The 16,681-nt window shown below is 52.2% G+C and overlaps 1 protein-coding gene and 2 long non-coding RNA genes across 33 annotated transcripts in view; 2 read left to right on the forward strand and 1 right to left on the reverse strand.

The window, feature by feature from the left end:
- Positions 1-16,681, forward strand: part of LOC126036761 (electroneutral sodium bicarbonate exchanger 1-like) — a 340,015-nt gene that overhangs the window by 214,213 nt on the left and 109,121 nt on the right. For 10 of the 30 annotated variants that reach the window (XM_049796814.1, XM_049796808.1, XM_049796843.1 and 7 more), the window contains 2 exons: positions 666-779; positions 1,118-1,279. The exons of 17 other annotated variants lie outside the window; for them this stretch is intronic. In XM_049796814.1, the coding sequence (XP_049652771.1) occupies positions 666-779; positions 1,118-1,279 (276 nt within the window). The remainder of the gene's footprint in view (positions 1-665; positions 780-1,117; positions 1,280-16,681) is intronic. 3 more of the 30 variants (XM_049796811.1, XM_049796810.1, XM_049796809.1) reach the window with 2 other exon arrangements.
- LOC126036771 (uncharacterized) overlaps positions 1-16,681 on the reverse strand; it is a 251,573-nt gene that overhangs the window by 44,456 nt on the left and 190,436 nt on the right. The gene's annotated exons all lie outside the window — the stretch shown is intronic.
- On the forward strand, positions 4,480-6,102 carry LOC126036769 (uncharacterized). Its single transcript, XR_007505359.1, has 3 exons — positions 4,480-4,549; positions 5,071-5,175; positions 5,446-6,102. It is a non-coding gene; the product is annotated as an uncharacterized LOC126036769 (long non-coding RNA).

The raw sequence follows: 16,681 nt of genomic DNA on the forward strand, positions 1-16,681 counted from the left end.
CACTAAGCAGTATTTGCCCTGCCTTGGTCAAGCTGGGAAACGTTGGCCTTGCAGGCCAAGCTCTCCAAGAGCTTGGATGTCCCACACTCATTTCCATGAGTGCAAAATCATCGTAGCGTTTCCCACCTGCCTCGTGACCTGCCCCAGATTGAAGATTTTTGGGGTTTGATTTTTTTTAATTTTTTTTCTTCTCCTCAGGTAGTAGGAAGTCAGGTTTCCCAAAGTTTTGGGGGTTGGGGGTTTCGGTTTGTTTTTTTTTCCCCTACCTTCTGCGCATTATGTGCTCGAGTGGAAAGTAGATTCGAATGAGGAGCTTCCTTTTGAGGACTAAAGGATGCCTCAGTGCCTTGTTGCCATTGTAGCTGTGAGTGTAGCTGTAGTGGCAGACATGTGTTTTCTTATTTTTAATATTATTATTATTATTTTTAGATTTTGACTTAAACCAACCCTTGTTGGCCTAGTTAAGCTTTTTTTTATTGTCTGACCCCAGATCTCACAGGGACAAACACAGCAGCAGTATCTAAGCAAGGGATCAGGCTGCATGTGCTCAGAGGGGTGGTGGGATTTGGTTAAGCAGCCTTAATGTTGTGGATGTCTGCAACTCTTGCATCTCACCTTACGGCCCTGTTTGCCATGCCCCTCTCACCTCTGGTTTCTCGCCCCAGGTACGGTCCACAGTGAGCGACTTTGCTGTTTTCCTCACCATCGTCATCATGGTGCTCCTTGACTTTGTGGTTGGGATCCCATCGCCGAAGCTCCAGGTCCCCCATGAGTTCAAGGTAACGAGGTGTTTTGGCACGTGGGGGTGTCACAAGGTGATGCCGGGGCAGGGCAGGGCTGAGTCTGGAGGAGATGCTGGTGGTGTGACCATCTCCTCTTCCACCTCCAAGTGCCTTGCTTCCTCCTGGAAACGAGAAGATGGCCCCAAAACTAGATACCTACAGGGGAAGTATCTAGAGCTGCTTGCAAAGAGGAGACTGGCACTGCTGAAGCCCCCGGGAGAGGGGGACATGAAGCCAGGGCTGGGAGGTGCTCTGACACAAGGAGGGAGGGGAAAATGAAAGCCAGTGGAGTGCCTGGGCTGGGAGACGATGCTGATGTGTGGGCTTTGTTGCAGCCTACCAGAGATGACCGCGGGTGGTTCATCAACCCCATAGGACCCAACCCTTGGTGGACGGTGTTGGCTGCGCTCGTCCCAGCTCTGCTCTGCACCATCTTGATATTCATGGACCAGCAGATCAGTGCCGTTATTGTGAACAGGAAGGAGCACAAGCTGAAGGTAAGGGCCTGCGAGAGATGACCCCAGCCCCTTCTGGGCTGCAGGTCTGGGGAGAAGCTCTTATTCCCGATGCTTTCTGAAGGCATTGGTTTGGGACAAGGTCAGGCTGCGTGGCAGGATGCCCTCCTGGATTAACGATGATGCAGGGAGCAAGTGACAGGGCAGTATAGATGAGCAACCTTTTGGGGGAGCAAATTAATCTTGGAGCAATAGAGAACTGCGTTTTTGTTTTAAAATGGCAGCAGCAGCAGGTGTGGGGAATGAATTGTTTTGATGCGCTGCCAGGGATAACTCAGAGTCACACCTTCCTTGCAAGTGGTACAGTTTTCTTTGTGAGTGGAAAAAATGGTTTGGTGCTTTTGGGTTGTGGCTTGTTGTTTTTTGGAGAAGTATTTAATGCACAAGCTCTGCATATCCATTGTGTCTGAACTCCTGCCAGATTTTCATGCCAGGTGCTTGTGCAAAGCCTGCATACACCCTTGCTTGTTTCCATTTCTTGTTTTGAATTCTGAAGAAGTTGACTTGTGCTCGAGCAGGGTTTGAGTCTGACTTGCGACGTTATCCTTGCTCTTGTGCTATGGGATGCTCTGTTTCTTGTTTTCCTGCCTGCAGAAAGGATGCGGGTACCACCTGGACCTTTTTGTGGTGGCCGTGATGCTCGGGGTGTGCTCTGTGATGGGGCTGCCCTGGTTTGTGGCTGCGACCGTCCTGTCCATCACCCACGTGAATAGCCTCAAAGTAGAGTCTGACTGCTCAGCTCCAGGAGAACAACCCAAGTTGCTGGGGATATGAGAGCAGAGAGTCACTGGCTTGCTGATCTTTGTGCTCATGGGCTGCTCTGTCTTCTTCACTTCCGTGTTAAAGGTGAGAGGAAAATGCAAACCACCCAACAACCGTGAGCTTGTTGGAGGTTACAGAAAAACAGTCCCCTCTCTGCAGGCCTGAGTAGTTAGTTGTGGAGCGGAGGAGGAGGAGGTGGTCCCAACCCTTGGGGCTTGACCAACGGTGGGAACCAGCCTCGGTTAGGTTTTGCAGCCCTTCAGGCCCCCGTTTGGTGTGCTCGAGGCGAGCAAGCAACGCAACTGCTTGAATTTTTGGGTGTCTTTCAGGCCCACCCATGTTTATGGGTTACAGTTGAGCATATTCAGACGAGCACATCTGCTCTGTTTCAAACAGGCAGCCCTTTAGTGGCTGCAATTTGCTCCCCAAATGCCGCGGAGCAGCCGTTCCCAGGAGCTAAACACACTGAGGTCATCCCTGTGGGCTTCCTTGCACGTTCCTCCCACAAAGTAATCTCGTCTCTAGGCTAAAAGGAGGCCTGTGGCCTTTGCCTGTTGCCCCAAGAATAGGCAGAAGTGTTTCTTCTACCGCCAGAGAATGCGGCATAGGGTAGCACGGGTGAAATCGCCTATTTTCCTCCAACCTTTCTGGAAAATAGGATTATTCTGAGGAGAGATAACTCCCAAGTTCAGCCTAAAGCAGAGCCTTAGCTCACTCGTGCGCACAAAATGGCAAAACAATGGTTAATATCTGACCCATCTCTAAGCCTGAATGGAAGCTGGAAAGCTTCAAGCAATTTTAGGCAGTGCCTGTGGAAGAGGGTGGTAATACTGAAAATGCAATACAGAAAAAGAAACGATTGCATTCTTTCTTTTTTTTTTTCTTCCCCCCCCCAGTTTATACCAATGCCTGTGCTTTATGGCGTCTTTCTCTACATGGGTGTGTCGTCGCTCAGAGGAATTCAGGTACGGACTCTTTTACAGCGTGCAGCATGTCGGCTCCCTGGTATTTTGTCTCTGTAGCAGCAGGGAAAAAAGCAGTGGCATGGGAAAAACTTCTCGCAGAGCAAGCAATGAAACTCTTTTGTGTAAGAAAAAGATTGGTGGAGGCACAGGAGGTATGGGAGGACCAGGCAAGTTCAGCGCTCTCTGTTGCAGGGTTTAGGGCAGGTCAGTGTTTGGTTACGTGAAAAGCGGAGGAATTTGGTGCAAAGGGAAGGCAGTTTCTACCACTGGTGGAAATCCTCATGGGGGGATTCAGTGGGCCGAGAAATGCTAATAATGGAATGGCATGGCATAGTTGCCGTTTGGTGGGCAGCTCTCAGGGGCAAGCCGGTTGCTAGATGGAGCGAAGGGAAAATGGGTGCTGCTCCCAGGAGGAATGCAGTGGGATCCAGGATTTCTGACGGCAAGCGAGATGCTGCAAAGTGCCTCCACGTCTCGAGAGGGCCAGAAACTTGCCGCAGTCCCAAGGTGGCAACCTTTCCCTTTTATTTTGCAGTTCTTTGATCGCTTGAAGCTGTTTTGGATGCCAGCGAAGCACCAGCCGGATTTCATCTACCTGCGGCACGTGCCCTTGCGAAAGGTGCATTTCTTCACGGCGATCCAGCTGACCTGCCTCGTCCTGCTCTGGACCATCAAGGTGTCCCGTGCCGCCATCATCTTTCCCATGATGGTAAGAGCTGCCACCGCTCGGCAGCGGGGTGTTTGCAGCGTTGGAGTGAGAGGTGGCATCGTCTCTGAGCTCACCGCATCTTCCCTCTTATTCGTGAAGGTTTTGGCTCTCGTATTTGTCCGGAAAGCGATGGATTTCTGCTTCTCAAAGCGAGAGCTCAGCTTTCTGGATGACCTTATGCCAGAAAGGAAGAAGAAGTTGGACGATGCCAGAAATGAAGCTGGAGAAGAAGAAGAGGTAAGGCTTGCTGTGTCCTCGGGGCTGGACATCTCCGTGTGTCTGTGAGATTGCCTGTTTCTCTTACAGCTTGTCTGGAAATGTTGGGGGAAGATCAGCACTCAATCGAAATAGATCCCAATAGCCTGTAACTTTTGTAACCTTTGTTTCCTCAAGTAGCAGTGAGCTGAACGCTTGAATACAGGTGTAATTTTTAAAACGAGTCATTTTTCACAAAGGTCATTATCATTATGATGATTATTATTAGATGCTGCTGCGGCTGCTGCTGCTGGCAAGACTTGCTCATAATCGTGTTTTGAACACACAGTCCCCCTGCCCCGAAATCTTTGGAGTGAACGGTTTCTCCCCTGCTGCACTAATACCTATAGCTGCCAAGGGGCAGAAGCGGAGGGCAGACTGCTAAGTTTGTGCTGGGCATTCAGCTTATCTCCACTTTGATCAAAGACAGAGAACGTGATTTGTCCCTTTTTTACATCAGGAGTCCAGGAGGGCCATGGAAGCTGCTGCTGCTGCAAGTTCAGTTCAGCTGAACGTGGGGAAGACCAGTGACGTGGATATCCCAAAGCAAAGCAGTGACAGGTAAAGCTCCACCAAGCGCCAGGAACCCCGGCAAGATTAGCTTGAAGGTGTTTGGCAGAGTTTTCTCCACTTGCCTCTTTGTGGGGCATCCCACAGAAACCAGCAGGCAGCTTGGTGGGAAAATCAAATTTGGGGGCAGGGCTGCAGGAAGTGATTGCAAGGCTCTGACCGCAAGCAGAGTGGCTGCAGCACTCGCGTTTGACCCCCAAACCTTGCCTCATCAGTGCTTTTACGGTAGCTGGAGATCCTCATACTTAACACATGAGGAGTTGCAGGCGTGATCTGTACCAGCAGTGGCTTAGGAACCCGGACCGGGGCTAAGCCCCAGCAAGAGCCTTTGCACAGAGCTGTTGCTCTGCAGCTCCCGGGCTTGCCTCCCAAAACTCCTCATCCAGCAAAACCTCCCACACTTATGCAGAGCTTTGATTCTCGGGGCTCCGCTGTTCCTCTTGCTGATGCTAATGCCCTTGGTGGCATCAGTTCCCATAATCACGGATTGCTATGTAAAATATTTATTGCAGGACTGATCCTTCTGAGATTGTTATCCTGGATGAAATGTCACAAATGACCGTATGGAAGGCTCTCACTTTGAAGACAGAAACCCTTTGAATCCAGGGAGGAAAAAGGTAAAGGATTGCACGTGAACGTGACCGTGCTCCTCTGCAAGCGACGGCGCACACCTACGCTTTTCCCACGCTTTGGCCGGCAAGGCTGAGCAAATGGCCTGTCCCTGGGAACAGGCAGGGAGGTCTGTGGCATGCACACCAGCTCCTCTCTGCTGGGGTGGTCCCCCGAACAGGGCTGAATCAGCAGCAGCTGGCAGGTCTTCCACTGATGATGCTCTCCCTCTTTTTCTCTTCCCTTCGCCTTTCCCCACTCCCGCTTTTCACGTTTAGGAATCTTGACTTTGAAGGAGAGGAGTGAGAGCGTGACTCGGGGATGTGCCAACGCAGACAGAGGGAGAAGGCGCTTTGTTTCAGTTGGAGGATTCCCATTAAAGCCATGCAGATGTTTTCAGTTATCCTTGGTGTGCTTCAGGCATTCAGTATCTCTAGACCAGCAAGCTGAGGGGAACGTCACAGTCAAGGGGAGTTTGGTGGTGTTAAGTCTGTGTGCGTACGTGCGTGTGGGGGTGTGGGTTTGTAGTGGTAGAGGGACTGCTACTGCTTTATCATTCAGTGCTCTTCTTTTAATACCTAATTCCTCCTCTTTGTTTTCCTTCTCTTTTTTCCAAATGTAAACTGGGAATGTCCAAAATAATTTTCTGTTATATTTGATGCATTCTCCACTTTCTTCTTGATCACGACTGGGTTTTTGGTCTGGTTTGGAGTTCTGGCTTTAATTCACTCTTATGTCTCTTACTGGTACAAGAGGGATGCCCTCTGCAGCAGGGCAGCATAGAGAGCGTCCGAGCAGTTGGCCTAAGGTGAAAGAAAAGCATTTGCTCCCTGCGCTCCAGTTTTACCTTTCTTGGTTGGTTTGGCAAGTATCACAATAATGTGTGATGAACTGACCGTAAACCCCATTCACCGTCTCCCTGTGCCACTGGGGGGGGTTGGTAGGGAATCTGGGAATGAAGTTGTGCCTGGGAAGAAGGGAGGGGTGGAGGGAAGGTGCTCTGAGATTTGGTTGTATTTCTCATTACCCTGCTCTGGTTGATTTGTAATAAATTGAGTTAATTTTCCTCAAGCGGAGTCTCTTTTGCCAGTGACGGTAATTGGTGAGTGATCTCTCCTGTCCTTATCTCGACCCACAAGCTCTTTGTTATATTTTCTCTCCCCTGTCCAGCTGAGGAGGGGGAGTGATAGAACGGCTTTGGTGGGCACCTGGCATCCAGCCAGGGTCAACCCACCACAGGGGGAAATGATGTACTTAAGAAATTATGTACTTAAGCCACACGAAAAAGGCCACAAAGCTCTTGTGAAACAAGATCCCCTTTGTATGATCAACGCATGCCTTGCTAACAACTGTGCCCCTGAAGAAGAACTAAAAAACTGAGAAGAAGGGAACATCCTACTCCAGGAGGCGCCAAAAAGTTGAATAATTGCTAATAGGCATGAAGTCAGAAGCATCTTCGCAAACTGGAGGAAAGGTAAAGAAAGGTGGCAGGGGGAGATCATGACCACCAACTCAATTCCACACCAAAAAGACTTACCCCCCCACTCTCCTTGAGCATGCGCTGTAGAAGAAAAGAACACTGGACCTTTAATTCCAAGCAGGGAAACTGTAGCCCAATAGAAACTGTGCGAGATAAGCTACTCCCGGCAATAGTTTTGGGAAGAACTTTGGAAATCGAATATGTATAACTGAACTGTATAAATTGCTTGCCCCTTTAGGCATGAGGGGTGCTAGCGTTGCGGATTACCACCTAGCCCCCATCTTTGCGTAAACATGAACTGGAATAAAATACCTCTGCTCTGTATTTATATTGGCATTTTGCACCCCGGGTAAACGACCCCACTTTTGGGACAACAGTGGGGCAGGCAAAGCACCGCATCCCGCAGGCCGAGGGGCTCAGGCACCCACGCCGCTGCCGGAGGACTGCCGGCAAGAGGTTTGGCATGTGGCGAGGGGCTGCTGGGCCAGGGTGCCCAGGCACCCACCCCACTCCCCCAGCCGCAGCCACGAGTGCTCTCAGTGCTGGGGCAGAGGCCGTAGCAGCTGCCTGTGCCCAAGCCTGTCCCGAGCGGAGGGAAGACTTTGCTGGCGAGGAGCAATCCAGTGAAGGCATTGCTGAAATTGCTGGGCTTGAAGTTGCTGCCGGGCCAGGAGGGGGCCGAGGGGTCCTTGTGCAGCACGTCCTGCTCCAGGGGCAGCAGCTCTCAGGCCAGCAGCAGTCTGCTGGGGGGGACGCTCAGCAGGGACTCGGGGACGGGGACCCATGATACCGAAAAGCCGGTCAAAGAAACTCTCTAAGACTCATTTTGGAGTTTTAGAAAGTAGGCATTCCTACCCCTACTTCCCACCCCGGCTGGCCAACGCAACGCGCTGCCTACCTTCTTGAAGGACAGCAGTGGTTTGATGCTGACGAAGCCCATCTTGTTCTTCTGGACATGTTTCAGGAGGAAAGCATCCTTGGCCAGGTTCTCGTCAGAGAGGTGGAATTCCACCTGGGACACAACCCTCCTGGCCAGCTGCCGGTCAGGGACGGAGTAGCTGCAGTCCAAGAGATCACCCCCCAGAACATCGCTCACATCGCAGAAGCTCCCGGCAAAGCAGCAGGGACACGGGTGTGACTCGGTGGCCTTTGGGATGTGCAGCACTGCCCAGTCCCAGCCACAGCAGTGCAGATGGCAGAGTCTTGAGGAGCGGGGTGGCTCAGCTGCGCTCTGAAATGAAACGGAGTTTTATGCTTTTAGAAGCGCGCTTGCCTTCACGCCCCCAGCATCGGTCCCTGCCACAAGTTACGCAGCACATGGCCTTGCACAATCTTGCAGCCAGAGGTGCCTCACGAACAGAGCGCAATCTCTTTGATTACCAGGATACAGGCCAGGAGAGATCTTTGGCCTCCGGTTCACGGCAGTTGTCCCGACTCCCCCAGGCCACACACTGTTCACACAGCGGGAGCGAGAGGCCTGTGTCCTTGGTACCCTTGGGGTGTCCTTGCTAGCGCCGAATCCTCCAAGCATGAGGAGGGGATGTACTAACCCCATCCCTGGGATCCCGTAGAGCGCAAACAGCCCCAGCGCCCTGACACCGGACGTTGGGCAGAATCCAGTCCTTTCCTGGGAGCACGTGGTGCGTCTCCTCCGGGATGTCATGCACCCAGGGAAAGGGCTGCCCCCTCCCAGGGGGATCCAGAGCTGCTGCTTTTCCCAGCAGGAGACTGAAAGACCTGACAGCACTACTGGAGCGAGGGCTGTGGGAAAGCGTGCCACCGAGCGACACCGCGTGACCTTCCTTCGCGCCTTCGAGGTCCTTTTTCCTATTTCTGCCTCGCTCCGGTCAACGCAGCGAACAGAAGCGTGGGCAACGGTCACAAACGCATTTGCCATCTGGCGCAAGGAGGCTGCGGCTGCAGCTTGGTCCCTGCTTCGCTCAGCTGAATCAACTTGTTGTTCTTCCCCCACCGGAAAAATACTGTTGAAAGCCAAGAGCATTTGTACCCGCAGACCCCGAGAGCCGCCTGTAGGCCCCGGGGCCACCCCAGCCTCCCTTAACCCTTTCCCTCCCCAAGAGGAGCTGGGGAGGCTCTTGGGGGTGGGGCAGAACACAGGGAGCCCCCGCATTCCTTCCGGGGAGACGCCAAAGAGTCCTTGGCAGCCAACAGCCAGAAGGGACCATGGCGCGGCCACCAATGCAGCTCCCACTGCCTGGGCCCTGGGGCCCCCCGGCGCCCCAGCTTTTCCAGCCATTCATGCTCCCCAAAACCTTCTACCCTTGAGGTAGGGACCGACCCCACCCCCTGCAGCCCAGGGACGCTCTTGGGGGGCAAGAGCAGAGGAGACCGCCGGCCATCGCTCCTGTCTCATTCTCTTAGGCTCAGCCAACCCGTGCCGCCTGCCCACGCGGGAGAAGCCCTTCCCTGCAGCCCGGGCCCCCCAGGCACCACCAGCAGGTATGGCACCCCAGTCTGCTCTGGCACCTTCGCCATCCCCATCACACCCGTTCCCCCGGCACTTTTCGCATGGGGGTTCAGCAAGCCCCGGTGAGCATCCTTGCCCTCGCCCGGGCGGCGCGTGCCCAGTAAAGCCCATCTGCAGAGAATTCCCCAAATATTTGGGGCCACCTCTCCCCTTTCACCTCCTAGATGCGAGTCTCCTCCCTGATTTGCAACCCCGTCCCACCAGCACAGCAGCTCACCCTGTGGGGATCGCCCCGGCCACAAGCTCCCCACGCCCCTGGCCCAGAGCTGGGGGATGTCGGCCATCGGGGCCGGCTTGGCGGGTGCCCCCAGAGAGTCCCCCCGGCCCAGCACGGCTCCCCCTCACCCACACAGGTCTGCAGAGGGCTCCATGTGGCTGCCTCTTCGACCCCCGGGTCTTCTGCATCCAGTGGACAACCACCGACCTGCCTCCACCGGCCACCGCCACGCTCGGCCAAGGCGCCACTTCTCTGCCGGGTGCTGCCCTGTGGGGTCCCACGGGCTGCGGGGCCCCCCTGGCCTGGGCAGCCACAGGGACCCCCCAGGGCCAACCATGATACCTCACACCCTACAAAAATCAGAGGAGTGGGGTGGCCCCAGACCCTCTGGAGCTGCCAGTGTCCATCCCTGGCTACCAGCACAGCGAGGGGCAGCTGGCACAGATCAACATCCCCAGCACGGCCACCCCTGTGGGGGCACCCCCAGGCGGCGATGTCCACACCAGCCCCTGCGCTGCCACCAACAACGAAGCCCTTGGGGACACTGCAGGCGACCTTGCAGTGTCCGAGGAGATGGTCCTGGAAGAGGCCCTAAGGCTCTTCGGTTGCTCCCTGGATGGAGTGGGGGTCAGCCAGGATGCTCCCAGCAGGAGCTCCGTGCCCGAGGACGCTGGTGGCACCAGCGCAGACACCCCAGACCGCGACTTCAGCTCGCTCTCGCTGCCTGAGGAGATGCTCACCCCCGACTACTGCATCCCTGAGCTCAGCGACACCATGCTGAGCCACAAAATAGTCAACGGCGGCGGGATGGAGCCCCAGGAGCCGTGGCAGGATGCGGGGATGGACCTGCCACCATCCCCACCTGCCACGGCCGGCAAGTGGAGGAAGAGGCAGGCGCAGAGCTCCTTGCCAATGGCACCCAGCAAGCGCAGGGCTCTGGCAGCCAACGTGAGGGTGTGTGTGTGGGGGGGGGATTAGACAGGGGTGAGAGGGATGGAGATGGGGGGAATGGGGGGTGGGAGTGGAGGGGGGGGTATTTGTCGAAGGGGGGGCCGGGGAGGGTGGTAGGGAGGGGTTAGACCAGCTTGGATGGGACCTTTTCTTTTGTGTTTCCCATTAAAAGCTCTTTCTCCAGAACCGCTCCGTGCCTGTGTGGGACGGGGAGGGAGTGCGGGGGGCACCGGGAAACAGCCCCCAAGAGGTGCAAAAGCCCCGCCGAGCCCCAGATCCAAGCCAGCAAGCCCCGAGGGGAACCCAGCCACCCCCAGGCCTGAGTCACCACCAGCGCGGCAGGCGATGGTGGGGGGGGGACGGGAACGGGAACAACTCCCCGTTCCCCTTCCCCAGGGGAAGCAGCCCTTTGGTGGGGAAGCCAGGACAGACAGGTCCCTGCAGGACTCACGGACACGGCCCCACGCAGAAAGCAGCACAGAGCCCCTGCGACAACGACAGACCTTGGGGGCTGGGGGGGACACGGGCACACACGACAACAAGGGCTGCAAGGCCTTCGTCTTGAACACCACCAGCGTCCCCTCCAGCGGGGACAGGGCTCGGTGCACAGCCCTTCAAAGCCTCAAGACCATCACGGCCTTCCTCGGGTCCCACTGACCTCAGCCCCCAAGAGCCCAGCTTTGCTTCACTGACACAGCAAAATAATGCCAAATCACCCTAAGAATGGCGAGGGAGGGAGCTGCAGGCCAGGCAGGGACCCTCCTCCACTTCTCTGGCTGCGCCTTGGGCAGCTGCAAGACCAGGAAGGGGGGAGAAAAAGTCAGAAGGAAAAAAAAAAATAAAAATCACTGCACCGGCCAGAAAGTGCCTGAAAACTTCATCCCTCTTCATTGCCCATTTCCCATGCGAGCTCCACAACCTGGGAGCAACGCAGCCAATAGAACCTTCGAGAAGCAGACTCACAGCCTGCTGCAGCTGGCCCTGCTCAAGCAGCCGAGGTGGGCTGGATGATCTCTAGAGGTCTCTTTCAGCATCCATTCTGTGCTGCTGTGACTCTGTCTCTATCATGGTTTAAGCTATAAAAATGAGAGCTATAAAAATGGAACGCTGTGTTAAGAGCACAAGGCTCTGCTAGCAACGACCTTGCTGTGGCTCCTTGCTGTGCTGAGCCCAACCGAGTTTTAATTTAAGAGTAGATTTTTAGTGTGAGCAAAAGTGTGATTATTTTATTTTGTAATTTATGTAAATAAAGTGGGTTTGGTTTGTTTTTTTTTTTAAAAAGGATAAGTCCTGCAATAAATATTTTACATAGCAATCCGTGATTATGGGAACTGATGCCAAGGGCATTAGCATCAGCAAGAGGAACAGCGGAGCCCCAAGAATCAAAGCTCCGCATAAGTGTGGGAGGTTTTGCTGGATGAGGAGTTTTGGGAGGCAAGCCAGGGAGCTGCAGAGCAACAGCTCTGTGCAAAGGCTCTTGCTGGGGCTTAGCCCCGGTCCGGGTTCCTAAGCCACTGCTGGTACAGATCACGCCTGCAACTCCTCATGTGTAAGTATGAGGATCTCCAGCTACCGTAAAGGCACTGATGAGGCAAGGTTTGGGGGTCAAACACGAGTGCTGCAGCCACTCTGCTTGGGGTCAGAGCCCTGCAATCACCTCCTGCAGCCCTGCCCCTGCCCAGCTCCCTCCACACAGCCCCTGGCATGGGTCCCTGCAGCCCTAGAGACTGGACTACGGCTCCGCAGCAGCCTGGGGCCACCAAAGCTGAAACGCTGAAGCCCCGACAGGCTTCCAGCCAGAGAGGGTGGCTGCCCTCCTCTTCCCCTGGGGTGCTGAACCTGCTGGCAGCATCAGTCCCCAGCTGGTGCGTCTTGCGTACATCTTTCTCAATTAAATGTACAGTGGATATCTTCTCGTTCAGCTAGTCTGGAGCTTAAAAAGCAGCTTAAAAATACGGGACAGGGTAATTTTTGGTGGACATGGCCAGAGCCTGCATGTTCTTGAGAGAAACTTTGGAAGAAGACCTAAGCCTTAAGGCACTGCCCTGAGGGGGTCTCCTTCCATGACGCAAATGCTGCTCTGGAGCATGGCGAGCTCTGTCCCAGCAGTGCCCAGTGCCTTTCCCTGCCTGCTGTCACAGGATGGCCACACGGGAGAACTGTGGCCAAGCTGCTGGAGCACTCCGGCCTTACAACACCAGAAGGGCTCAGGAGGAGAGTGTGGCGGTGGAAAGAGCAGCTCTGGACACAGCAGGCGCTGGGGCTCCCTGGCAGTGCTGCTGTTCCGGGACTCTGCACACAAGCACTGCCCCTGCAGTTCCAGAAGTGGACTCGGAGAAAGGATTGTGGACAAACAGGTCGCTGCAGGATCCTTTGGGGCGGCTCCTCCTTCACACAGGCTCTGGGTCACACTAGATCGGTAGATACTGAATTAGAAATGGGATGGATAATGACATTTCTTTGTGGACAACATGATTCCAAGGAAGAAAACCTGGAAACACAAAACAAACCGACTACCAACCACAGGTAGTCATACTCGGGCCACGCTCGGAGCTGGGCACCCCAGGGGTAGATGGTGGCTGAAGAAACCCTCAGGCACAGGGAAGGGGAGGGAGTCCATGCTGACCAGCATGCTAGGAGGCAGCAGGCAGTGCTCAACAGCCCACCCCTCGCCTCCTTCTCGGAAAACACCCCACTGGACTCTGCTTAGTCCAACCTGGCCCCGCAGCACTCGACGAAAGGCAGAGCAACAGCAGAGCTGGCCAGGAAGCAGGGGGCTGCGGCTGGACCCCCCAACCCCTCTATTACTTGCTCTCTCTAGTTTCTGCAGTTGCAGAAGCAGTAGCAAGAAGTTACACCAACCCACTGCAGTAGCAGAAGCGGAGGCGACTTCACATGAGCCACTTCTTTGCTTAGACCTAACAAGTAAAACCACAGGAGACGTTAATTCCTGCAATGGAACGTCTTGCTCAAAGTTACTAACCGTACACAATCTCAACGCAGAGCTGCTCCTCTTTAAGGAGACTGATCATGCATCCCTCACCCCCTCCAGCTGGACCTCCAAGCCACACACACAGCAACCAGCTAAGAAAGCAGACAGAAAACAGCAAAGTTTGCAGGAAGTCTGGCATCAAGGAGCCTCCCTCACCTTCAAGTCCAAGGTATTTTCTGGCTCTGGTCATCTTGTGTTCAGCACAATCACAATTAAATAGATTCAGTATTGGGTTTAGGGTCTTAGGGGGATGCATTGTGGCAGAAGCAAGAGAAAACAATGCATTTGTTACTAGGGTTTGTTTTAGTTTAGGCATTTACTTACCTGGGGTTTGTCGATAACCCTGAGGATCTTGCAAAGCTAGCACCGATTGCTTCGCTTTTCAGTAAAAACAAAAATGAGAAAGAAGGCCACATACAGCTTTTCTCTCCTTCAGGTATTCCAGAAAGAACTTGCCCTACTACCAGCTCCATCTGGCAAATGAATAAAAACCTCTGTCCCCAGATGATCAGTGATAAGACACTATGCCAGGAAGCGATGTGATGATGCAATTGCTAACAGCTAAGAAGCGCTGCTTCTAGCACTGACTCTTGGTGACCTGCGCTGGACCAGATTCAGACAGGACTGCTAGAGCCAACAGCAGCTGCAAAGTTATAACCGCAGATGTTTCCCAGAGCATAGAAAAGCCTGCTGGAGGGATTCACCCTAAAGGACAGGAACCACGCTTGGCAATACTGTCTCTAGCTTGGGCTGCTTCCTTCTGAGTATTGTAGGGAGAGGAGTCTTTATGCATGAGGAACTTGCCTTTCAATCACTTTGACAGAACACTTGCTCCATAAACAAAGGAAAACACTTCAGTTGAACTGGTGCAGTTTGAACTTTATTTAAAACAGCTGTAATCTAATCTGCATAGTGCTGGGGCAGCATCCAACCTCTGCAATAGCCAGGGAAACTCCAGAACAGCAACATCTCTCTGCACGCGGCCAAGCGCTGAGTCAGGGTACATTAAAATAAAGCGTGTAATCTGACCCATGCTGGATCAAGTCCAGGAAACTAGTAACCTGACTTCTTCCTAAACTTCTTCTTAACACCCTAAGAGTGAGGGGGGGGGGAAACAACAACAACAACAACAAAGCACAATTAGAAGATAATTCTGCAAAGCAAGAGTTAAAAAAAATAAATCCATGTACAGGCATATACTTTGATATCAATTAGCTAGGTTAGTTTGAGACCAGCTGCAGAAATGCATGTGCTGACTAGAGGTTAAGGGCACAACAGCCTTTAACAGGTCAAGTGGAAGAATTTGTTTAAAAGCATGGTAATATTACAGGCTTGTAGACCATTACAAAACACTTTTCATAGTTGCTTTGCCGTTTATCTTATCACCTACTTCAGCTTTAATTCCTTCAAATTAACGATGGAGTTTTATTTACACAAGTGCTGAAGTTGTATACCTACTGTAACTAGTACACAGACTTGACAGTATTGAAAGACCATGGTTTTAACCCAGGTCACAAAACCAAGGTAACCATTTTATAAACTCAGGGTGTAGCTCTGCTAAAAGCCACTGAAGTAACATAGGTTCTCTTTCTTAATTTTAACCTGTGAGTAAACCTAAGCCTTGCACCCTTAAGTCTTGGGTTTTTTTCGAGGGGAGAAGGAGGAGTAAGACCTCTCAAACCCACTAAGGCACATTTTCTAAGAGATGAATTGCACTTGAAGCAAGCTGGAAACCAGAGGTAATAAGGAAAAAAGGTAAGTATATGGTCATGGTCATGCTTTCTCCACAAGTTTGGAATACCAGCAGTAGGGGGAATGCTGGAGAATGAAGACCGTGCAAGGTAGCTACATGCCCCTTCGGTCTTGTCACTAGGGTTTGAGGTGGATGCTTAAAATGATCAGAGCTCAGAATTGCGGTTTAAGCCAAGCAACTAATTTTAAAAGAAGTCAGGGGTATCTGTTGTCCGCACAGCAAAATGGGACTTCAGCTGTCAGCGCAGTTTGCAAGCTGCACTATTCAGAGGGTGTTAATTCAAAACCTGGAAATACTAGAAGCAGGAAAGCAGTGTTCCTAGTCTCCTCGAATTTACTCTACCATGACATCATCATTTTGTAGAACATACTTTTTCTGGCACTGCCCTGCCCACCTTACATTTGGTTTACTTGTTTGGGGTTTTTAAGCAGATCCCACGTGCATTAAAAAAAATTAATAATAATTTAAAAAAAATCTTTTTGGAAGACAGTATTTTACAGTACATACGAAAATTCTCTGGAAAAACATACAACTTCATTTACAAAAACACCAAGTTATAAAGAAGTTACAATAGAGAGAGAGCACAACATTTGTTTCATGGGATCAGAATTTCTCCCCACCCCTCAAAAAACCCTCATGCACTTAACTGGGTAAGCAGTGTTACCAGTTTACAGAACCGGAACTTCAGACTACTACAAGTTTTCATGTAACCACGTAGAACAGCTTTCAGGGTTTATCTGAAAACACTCTCTGCATGCCAATTCCTTTCAAGACTCTCCCTTGCAGGTGGGTAGCAGTGCCACAACAGCCTTGGCTATTGCAATGTTTAAGTACATCTTCAGCTGTGTGTTCCGAGTTTAGCTTTCCTACCCAGCGACAACAAAAAAAGCCCTCAAGTCTCATGCTGGAGCAGTCTCAAGACAAAAATCAGATACAACGGCATGGGACACGTCTATCATCTCCATACCTTGGTAGCATCCTCTGCTGCGTTGTCTTCAATACCACAATTATTTATGGGCCTCCATGGGAGGCAATACTTGTGTAGCGCATGGCCGTGTTAGGCAGGGGACAGCTGCTAGCTGAGGAAGCTGAGCACCATTGTGATAGATGCCCAGGAGTGTATGTGCCAACCGGGAAAATAGTTTAGGAGAAGAACAATATATGCACATGCACTAGGAAAGCACAAATGAATACAAGCACGTTCAGACACACTTGACACCACAACGTGGTTGCAGTAACTAGTTAACCTGTTTAACTACATTCTGAATCCAAGTCACAGGGCAGCTTGGTTTTTGTGGCTTTTCCAAAGCTGTTTCAGCTAGTGACAGTCAAGACTTCTAAAAAGACTAATAGGGATAACTCTTACAAGAACATATTTGGGAAATGAAGGCTGAAAGAAGTTAAACTAAAAAGCATATTTTTGTTTACATCAATAAACGCGTAGAGTACTGATGTGAGGTAGTCTAGGCACTAGCAGAGTCCATTCAGCTTTTCAGTTAGCCCACTGAGTAAAACCCCTTCCTAATTACATTGTCTGTAGATCTGCTGCTGACATCTTCTGGACTGGCGCCGCCTTTGAATGCTGAATCCTGGCCAGTTAACTAGAAGAACAGAATACACAGACTCAAAATAA

This window comes from Accipiter gentilis, unplaced genomic scaffold (genome assembly GCF_929443795.1).
Source record: "Accipiter gentilis unplaced genomic scaffold, bAccGen1.1, whole genome shotgun sequence".
NCBI classification, from domain to species: domain Eukaryota; kingdom Metazoa; phylum Chordata; class Aves; order Accipitriformes; family Accipitridae; genus Astur; species Astur gentilis.